Source organism: Chenopodium album, chromosome 4, assembly GCF_948465745.1.
Source record: "Chenopodium album chromosome 4, dcCheAlbu1.1, whole genome shotgun sequence".
Lineage (NCBI taxonomy): Eukaryota > Viridiplantae > Streptophyta > Magnoliopsida > Caryophyllales > Amaranthaceae > Chenopodium > Chenopodium album.
The window spans coordinates 1,246,052-1,256,229 of NC_137837.1; the positions used below are offsets into that span (position 1 = coordinate 1,246,052).

Consider the following 10,178-nt stretch of genomic DNA (forward strand, 5'->3'; position numbering starts at 1 on the left):
GAGAAGTAAACTAAGAACTGAACTAAACTGAACTGAAAATAATCTGAAGAAAACATACCCTTAACCCAAAAACCCATACACGAATAACAATGAAAAAATAAAAAGGAATGCAATTTGATGGTAGATATTTTTTTTTTTGGCAATTATAGTTCAATGTTATTTGAAGTCATACATTGTGTAAAATTGGCAAACGTTGCCCATCTGAGTTATACTAAACGACTGTTTTTTTTTTTTTTTTTGAGAGAGAGAACTAAACGACCGTCTTTGCAAAGACTGGATACATACATTATTAGAACCTACTTCAGCCAACGTTGAGGCGCAAATAAACAAAACTTCGCCTAGTAGGTTAAAGTATGAGAGTAATTACCCAACACCAGAAATTAAATTAGAGATGCATCATTGCTCACGTAGGGACTTCGGCTCCCTCACCCAAAAAAAAAAGGTCATTCTAATCCTGAATGCACATAAATTCCACAAAGCATAATTAAAAAAGATAAAAATAATGTAAGATTAAACAAGAAAAAAATGAAGACAGACAATATACAATTGAAGAAGGAAGACAGTTACAGGGATGTGCTCATGTGTAAACACCTCTGACAAGTAAGCTGAATCAACATCAATTGTGAACCTCTAACAATTATAAAAAATGTGGGTGGTGGTAATTTTGGTTGGGGGGGGGGGGGGGGGGGGGGGGGGGTTGGGGGTGGTTCCTAATCTATACTTCGGGACAAAAACTTAGATTAGGAAATTAACAACCTACGAAAGATCCCATAGAAGAGTTGCTAGTTACGATGCCCAACACCGAAATGAAACCTCCCAGTTTTCTTGTCATTGAAGGCGTATTCAAGCCGTAGAGGACCTAAAGGAGACTCCACGCGGATACCAGCTCCATACCCGTAACCACTCCCAGGTTTACCTCTTGCACCAGCAGGATCACCTTCAAATACAAAAGATATATAATACTATGAAACATCACAAATTTAGTTTAATCCACCAAAATCTAGATCTATGTGAAACAAACAAAAAATCATGCCTTTCTAAAATGCTTATAAGATTAGAAAAGATGCACATACCAGGAACAGATGAGCCTGATCCAAGGTCAGTTCCATAATCAGCAAAAAAGGCACCATCTACTGGACCAAACTGAAATAGAAAAATATTATGTTCAAGGGATAAGTCAATGGTATCACTGAGATCTTGTTGACTATCCTGTTGAATGTAAGAGAAGTGTAAACCATCAAGATCATTAAAACAACAAAGTATTCACAATTTTAACTTTTAAATCCCATTACAAAAAAGGCAAGATAATCTACATTGCATTCCCAAGATACAGAAGGATGAAATTCAAAACAAAAACGTCACATACACTTTCTGGTTGCATCCTCTCTTAGAAGCTCTTACACCTTCTACTGAGTTGAACGAATGCAAAATGTAAAAGCAACTGCATGACGTCAACCACTAAGCAAACAGTGGACTTTGGCTAGTTTGCTAAGAAGATGGGATGTTAATAACCAAATTTCAAAGCTCCATTTGTAACACATTGGTCCATTCTAGATTCCTAGTTATGCTTAGGCTTTAACTAACAAAATTATAGAATAACTAGTATAAGTAGTGATGCTAGCTAGGTTATACGTACATAATATTACACATTCCTAAGTCACCTTCCCGACTTCCCACATAAAAGAAAATGGTGTCAAAGTCTTCATTTCCAAAAACTAGGCATACTTGAATAACAAGATGATTAAGAGACGCAGAAATTGAAGCAGATCACTTCTATAAGGATTTCAGACTCTAAGTCTACATATACAGAGACAAGTATGAAAAACATGCAATCAATTGAGCATTTGACATACCAGAGGGAAGGATATTTCACCGCAGCCAACCACATAGGAACGGCCTGAGCCAACAGCACCCTCTTCATATCCTCTCACACTGTTTGTGCCACCAATGGCAAATGCTTCATGAGGAGAGAATTTACCCAGCACATTACCACCAGACAAACTGAAAATCCAAAGGTACAATTGATTTAGTGTCAAAAAGTTCAAAATTTCAAAAGAAGAAATGAAGATTGTACCAATCATTTACACACAAGCAACCAAAGACCAAGGAGCATATCAAACCTTAAAAGAAGATTGGCTGGCCCAACCTCTGCCCCTGTCCTGGCCCGGGCATTTACTCTATTAAAACTCAACCACTCTGGCAAGATAGGAAGACCTTGTTCCATGCTGAAGACCAACTGCATAAAGGTACAATATGAGCAAAAGAAGGAATAATGAACAAAATATGTGTTTCTAAATTAACTGATAACTAACCATTGAGGATCCTAAATCACCAGTGTAAGCACACTCACATTTGGCAAGCAACGTATTATCATGAGTATTCCCACTGAACACAACATAAAAGCACATCAAATACAGTTCAAAAGTTCATACAAGAATAACATAGAGCAATAAAGTGGCAAGACTGCAAATTTTGATGTCAAAAATGGCCTATACCTTGCAGTAAGCGGGCTGCTGTAAAAATCTTTTATAACAGGATCCCCCTTGTCATCATGAGCACCAGCTCGCTGCAATAGCATAAATGGGAAATAATACAAAAATTAATAGCAGGAGTTCGCCTGGATAACTATCAGACAATGATATGCCCAAAGTTTCCATACATACCACCAAAAAAAGCTATGTGTTCCGGTAATAGATAAATGAAGCATGAAACCAGCTAATTTTTTGATACCTGAAACGTAAGTCCAGCTGTTCCACTCCACTTTGGTCTTAGAGGACGACTGAATTCCATGCCAGCTGTTACACGGCCAATGGTTATATTACCATTGTTGGGCTGGTTACCATGGACCAAAGTACCAGGAGTTCTTGAATTCTGGATGACCAATTAAGACAAGTGGCATGACCAAATTAAAAACGAAAAAAAAAAACCAAACAAAAAAAAAAAAAAACAAACAAAAACAATATCCTTTTCATCGTAGAAGATAGATAAGCAAGATTGTGGCTTATCACCTGAATCATAATTGACTGTTGCGTACGCTTATCATCACCTTCAATCCATGGGACTGTGTAATTTATTCGAAATATAGAGTCGATTTGCCCCCTCTCAAGGGAGACATTGACTTTTTGATTTTTACCAAAAAGATTTCTATGAGAATATGCAAAGCTGCAACCAAAATTAAGATAAAAAGAATCCATGTAAAAAATTATAAGATCACAAAGAACTCAAGCAGATAAAGTTTTATCAAAAAGTATTACTCAGAGAAAACAGGCTTCTATACAAGAACAACATAAGCACCCCAAACATTTGAAACAAGACATATAAAAGATTCATCTAATTCTCCATATAATGCTCCCAGGAGCCCTCTACTTGTTTTTCTCATACATACACAAGATGACAACATATATATAGAGAGAGAACGCAACAAAAGCCAATGTGCCCAGAAGACAGCTGCAGGTTATGTAAAGAATTCGAGCCAGTATCTACCATGTACCGGCCTTAGAAAGATATGAAATTTAATACAGCACCATTTGGTATCTGCCTGTTGTCCATCCAACCTTCAAATACCTTTTTGCCAATTTAACACTGATGTGCCACTAACCCTATCACCATCAAAACTCCTTCATACACATATGTTGTACATTCAACCATTAACCACAAATCATCGACCAATCTAATACCAACAATCGAAATACTAGATGCCTAATTTAATCAAGGAAAATGCAATAGCTAAATCTCTTATTAAGTTATAAGAGAACAGCACATACTAGTTTCAGCTAGTGTGACATAATATATAAGATTGTACACAATTGGAATGGCCATGAACCTGCCAATGGCATGAAAAACAAAAGAATGGTAAAGAAGATATATAGCTTCTTCAGATACTAAGAGTCTAAGACAACTCACAATTATCAAGGAAATCATACATGATTTATATTCATAGATATGCAAATCAGTTTGTAAAGAACTTTAAACGGGGTAATTTTCTAAAGGGTATCCATCACTATGGCATGTAAGTCATGAATGGTGAGGATTTTTTATTTTACGTAGTGAACTCCAAAGCAATAGAATAGTACCTTCCGATCAAACCTGACAATGGACCACTGGTTATCCTGCAAATTATATAGTAATAATGAATCAGAAGAAAAATATACATAGCCAAGACCCTTCATTTTAAAGACTATAGATCATTATCACAGTTTCTTGTCTTACCCACTCGAAATTCCACCACCAGCTGAGAAACCTCCACTCACACGCTCAACCACATTCATTACCAAATCAACCTTACCAGTGTCTGGAGTGTAGAAAGCAAAAGAAAGACATTAGAATAATGAAAATAAGACAGATGCCAAATTCAAAGAGTATCATCAACATTATTCGTATTTTTTCCAACACGACTATCACCATAGTCTCTAAAGAGTAATGAAGTGACACCAGCAGCAAGACTTAAATGAAGAGATAACTGAAGCTAAACAATGTGGTTCGTAGGCAGAATATATATTAAATAGCCAAGCTACTGGGTAACAAGAAAATTCAATTTAAAGCCTAGGTTCAAGCAGAAGAGGGCATACTTTCCACCAACCATCAGACACATTGAAGCCAGGGATCAATTGACCTATCAACAAAAATTCATGCCTAAGGCCACAAATAAGAAGGAGAGGATTGCACAATATAATAATCTCAACAGCTGTACATTCAAGCATCATCTTGGAGAGTGAAATGAACATGTCTTCAAAATACATTTTAAGCAGCTTGAATTTGCCATGCAGCCATGCCAACCACAAATTTAGCAACAGATCCCCATTCATTGTAAATTCATCAGTGAACCAGTGGTCAGCAGAAGACTAAAAAAGATTATTTTTTAAAAACATAAGAAAAAAGACGCCTGCAAACTGACCAGAGGGGAGGAGAGAAGTTTAACCGAGATAAGGTCCAACCTTATGATCAAAAACTTAACATAGCATCAAATCAACTTGAAATCAATTGATGATAAAATTGCTATTTATAGTTACCTCCGGCGGGCTGGGGAAAAATGCTAACATCTTCCATAATTCCCATAGTTAGAACTGTCTCAACATCCCTTTTTCCTTGATTTAAACTGTAAACCTGCAAAAGAAGCATGGGGAATACATAATAACATACTCCACATCAGACTACAAAGTTTAAAAGTTGATATAATTTCTCATTACCATAATCATAACACAAGGAATTTCAAGCTGGAAAATAAAAAACACAGTGGCAAATTAACCAATGATAGAAACCCTACAAATTTCATTTAAACTAGGAAATTTTGACATTTGCTACCGGGAAAAACACCTCGATTCACATTTGCTACCATTTAAATTTTTTTATTTTTACTTTGCTACCACCTAAATCAGAGTTTGTTAGAAATTACTACCACTTAATGAAATCCAAAGTTTATTAAAAAAATAAAAAAGAAAAAGAAAACATTAAAAAAAAAAAAACAGTCACCCCCTCCCCCTTGCCGGCGGCCGGCGCCGGCGACCCCACCGCCCTCCTTTTCCCCACCCACGAAGCCAACCCCCCCTCCCTTTCCCCCACCCACGAAGCCAAGCCCACCGAAATCAGCCCCCTTCCCCGTTAACCCCACCGGAAGCGACCCCCCTCCCCGACCCCATCCAAAAACCGACACCCCTAACCCTAGACCACCCTAAACGGGTTTTAGGGTTTCGGGTTTCGCATATGGTGGTTTTGTGGTGGTGGTTTAGGGTTAGGGGTGGCCGAAAAGGGTAGGAAAAGGGGAGGGGTTGATTCCGGTGGAGGGAATGGGAAGGGGGGCTGAATTCGGTGGGGTTGGCTTCGGTGGGTGGGGGGGTAGGCTTTGGTGGGTGGGGGAAAGAGAAGGGGGGTTGGCTTCGTGGGTGGGGGAAAGGGAGGGGGTGGCAGTGGGGTGGTTGAGCCCCACTAACGGAAATAGTTACGGTGTAAGGCATCGGGTAGTAATTTCTAAGAAACTCTGATTTAGGTGGTAAAAAAAAAAAAAATTTAAAACGGTAGCAAATGTGAATCGAGGTATTTTTCCTGGTAGCAAATGTCAAAATTTCCTTAAAACTATTCTGCTTGAAAGTTGAAATTGATTTCCAAAGGTGATAGAGAACTCTATATCTAGAAAAATATCTATAAAAGTTCAAACAGCCGGTCTTATCAAGAATTAAAAAATAAATAAATAAATAAATTTGTACGAGTAAATCACAAATTATCAACGGATAAGGTCAAAAGACCAACAGAATGCAGCTATAGGCTATAGGCTATAGGCAGAGAGGTATATACAATATTCTTCAGCAGCATCTCTAACTTAAAATTACAATTAAACACATAAAGAACATGTAATATCACTTGATATCTACAACAGTGAATGCAAAAATTTTACCTGCCCTTTTTTAGTTGTAAGTTGGCGGAGTATTGTTTCAGGCTTTGTCTTCCCCACAGTTGGCTCACGGCTGAAAGAAAACAATTTAATTTACACAATTAGTTATAAACCCAATATATCAGACTATTATTATCACTATCAGTGGAACATAGACACCATTCTTTGTTTTTTGCCCATATCTTTTTCTTAATACTGTCTTTATAAAGAAGCAAATATGATAAATTTAAAACTTACGTCTTTCGATCAAGAAAACGGATTGAGACATCATTGACCTCAGCTTCAGCAATTTGTAACCTTAGTATACCCCCTGAAAGAATCTCAACACCTGAAACCTGTAAGAATAGAATAATGAATCTTCTGCTCCAACTTATTACAGCTTTCGCCTTGGGAATAAGGTAACAAAAGAGAATAATTTCATAACCTTAAAATGATTTATTTTTTTTTTAAAAAAAAACAAAAAAACAAATACTAACCATGCCAAAAAGGCCACGCTCCATATACCATCCATTGATGGATTCAATCACTTCATCCAAATGCCTGATATTGACCACTTTTCCTGCACAGCTTGATGACAAAATTTAATTTAATGGAGAGAAGACTTTAAGTAGCTCACAAACTTTAGCAACAGAGAGAAAAAAAAAAAAAAAACTATACCATATCCATCACGAAATTTATCCTCTACAAATTTGGACGGAAGAACATTAGCTCCTTCGCACACCAATCCCCGAAACTCCTGGTTTGGTTCTACCTTGTGCGACAAAAGAGAAAGCAAATCAAACAAACTAGCTACCTCAAAAAAGAAGAATATCTAGATTCAGGGCAGCTACATTCACCAAGATAATAAAAGCGTGATCATATAATATACCTATGGACATAAAGTAGAGCTTCAAGGGATATTTAGATACTGACTACAGCACAAAACATATAACAAGGTAATATGGCATGTGCCACGAGAATATATGACTGTGGCAGAGAAATCAAATAAGCTCCTGGACAAAATGATATTGATTCAAATATGTAATCTCTCTACCCTTCAAAATATAGATGAAACTTCAAAACCCCTACCCTCTCCCTCCGTTTAAATTTCCGAGTCCCCTTTTACTCGCTTCGCAACAAAGAGAATATACTGCAAACAGCACCTATGTATCAACAATTTGCTTTCTTATTCCAATCTATCTTATTTAACGCTGGCAATCCAAAAAACTCGCTGGCCACTACTCAAATTCTTAATACTGATACAATCATACAAATCTTGTTCACTGAAGGTTCATTCTCTTTCAGATGACTAACAACATAGTGCATTCCTATAACACAACCTAAATTATAACTTCATCTATTCTCAATTACAAAGCTTATATGAGCAACAGCATTCAATCAAATTTAATACGGAGTATGCATTAAAACAGAACATATCAACATATTATTTATATACTCCAAATTATATACCTGAAAGACCAATCTGATACCATCCCGAGTATCTACAGCAACAGGCATACATGAAGAAAAATAGCCACTATCAATAATTCGATGAACATCCTCCTGAACTTCTCTAACCGTCAATGCCGAATTCGCCCGGCACGCTTTCAACGCCATTAATGCCTCTGATTCCAAGTCCTTCATCTCCAATTCTTCACCATCTTTGTTCCTCACTAACACCTCACTAATCAACACTCTCTCCTCATCCTCCCTCCGAGTCCGACTCACCGGTGCCTTTGTCTGAGCCACCTCAATCGCACCACCACCACCACCAGTAGCACCACCGGGTTGAGGCTGAGTCGACTCGTTCAGTGCCAATGTCGAAGAGCACAGCAATGGTGATGGGAAAGAGCGCAATTTGATGGGTTTTTTGTGGAATTTGAGGGAATCTAGGAACTGGGTAATTGAGAATTTGGCTTGTGAGAGGGTGGAAGTTAGGGATTGAGAACAAAATGGGAGATGAGGGATGGGATTTTGAGGTGAAGAAAGAGGGATTTTAATGGCGGATGATTTAAATTCAATATCGCCATTGTTAAGCATAGTTGAAGAAATGGGAGTGGAATTGAGGCTTTCTAAGGTAAAATTTAAATTGGGTTGATTTGAAAATTGGGGTTTGTTTGTTATCTGATCATTGAATTAGGGTTTTGGGGAAGAAAGGGTTTTTGGTTTTTGGTTTTTGAGTGAAAGGCAGACGTTAAATTCAAGCAGACGATGTCAAACGCTCAAACCGGTCGGTCTGATAACAATATAACATTAATTTGGACTTCGAAGTATTTGCATGTTGGGTCATGTCTCATACAACTTGTTATATACACCCGGATGTAATGTACAACTATGATTATTTTGTTCTCATTTTGATAATTGTTTTTTATTTAATCATCAAATGAAAAACAAACACTAATTTTTTTTTTGACAAGAAAAACAAACACTAATCTTGGATTACTTGGGTATAGTGTACAACTATACACTTTGATATGTATAACAAATTCTACATGTCTTGGGTTGTAAGTTTTCAATTGGGTTGATCTATTGTGTTAGCAGTGTTTAAGAGTTTAAATTCAATTTGTAATTTGAATTCTTGTAATGCTATACGGAGTACTTTAGTGAAAATACAATTTAGTACCACATGTTTTAACAAAAAAGTTATTTTTATCACAGTGTATAAATGTCATTTTCGCGAGTTATTTAGGGATAATGCTATATATATAAATTCACGTACAAATATTAGATCTTCAACCTTTAACAATAAAGAGCGATTGTCTGAGTATCCGCCGCCACAATCACCACCCTTGTCACGAGTTCGAGACGAACCACCAGACATGATGTAATCTTACCTTTTTCAACCATGTCTTGAGCAATTTTGGCAAAGATCGAAACCTATGAATCTTTCTTCAAGCTAGCTTGGTTTTCGTCAAATCAAACCTCACGACGCTCCTTTGTTAAAACCCAGGTACCGTTGAATAATACCTATTGAGTATCATTTTTCGGTGTGCTACTGTGCATGTGCTTGGAGGAATAATATGAGATAGAAAAAAAAATTGTGTTGATGTTAACATAATTTATTAATATAGTATATTAATCGGGTCAGGCTCTTAATTGGGGAAATTAGATTAAAAGCCCTCCACATAAGATGATATGGCCAACAAGCTAAGGATTACGGTGCTTAACAAGATTTCACTTGTCTATATTTTTCTTCTTATACATTGAAATTAGAAGAATTCGGGAGATTAAAAGTTATGAATATTGTTTAGATTACAAACCAGAAGAACATTTAGGGTCGGAGAAAAAAAAAAAAAAAAAAAGTATACATGCTATAAGTGTAAGTATGTTCATAATATCATTTGTAATATGTAATGACATTATGATTCATTAAAGGGTTGAATGGTTGGTTGAAGCCCATGTATCCTTGATCGATTTTTGTATTCTATCACGCATTCACGCACCCTAATTCGAGAGTCATTTGGGCAAAGTGAGGGGATGCTGAGATTTATGTCATTCTGACTTTTGATAGCATGTTGAATGACAAACTCAACAAAAAGTTTAAGCTAATGAGTTTCATTAGTTGATTTTAATATTATTGTAGTTGTAAATTGACCCTAAAATTGCTTATTTGTAACATGAAATTAGTGAAAATAAAGTGATAGAGCATAACGACAACCGACCATTAATAATCTATAAGGCCCGAAAAAAATTATGAAAAATAAACATTATTACGAATCTAACAAGATCTGATTTTTTTTGTTCTTTAAAGATTATCATTTACTTAAGGTCAAAGTTTGATCAAATCAAACAATAAGATAGGATCAGATAAGAC

General features: G+C 36.5%; 1 protein-coding gene across 1 annotated transcript; it reads right to left on the bottom strand.

The window, feature by feature from the left end:
* Positions 1 to 517: 517 nt before the first annotated feature.
* Positions 518 to 8,571, bottom strand: LOC145626254 (outer envelope protein 80, chloroplastic-like). Its single transcript, XM_081678684.1, has 16 exons — positions 7,835 to 8,571; positions 7,043 to 7,136; positions 6,862 to 6,944; positions 6,623 to 6,720; positions 6,389 to 6,458; positions 5,010 to 5,103; positions 4,210 to 4,291; positions 4,074 to 4,109; positions 3,009 to 3,162; positions 2,731 to 2,871; positions 2,496 to 2,566; positions 2,313 to 2,385; positions 2,121 to 2,236; positions 1,854 to 2,001; positions 1,074 to 1,143; positions 518 to 937 (listed from the first exon to the last, which is right to left on the bottom strand). Exons 1-16 carry the CDS (start codon positions 8,402 to 8,404, stop codon positions 783 to 785), a joined length of 2,055 nt encoding a protein of 684 aa, XP_081534810.1. The 5' UTR covers positions 8,405 to 8,571; the 3' UTR covers positions 518 to 782.
* Positions 8,572 to 10,178: the final 1,607 nt, after the last annotated feature.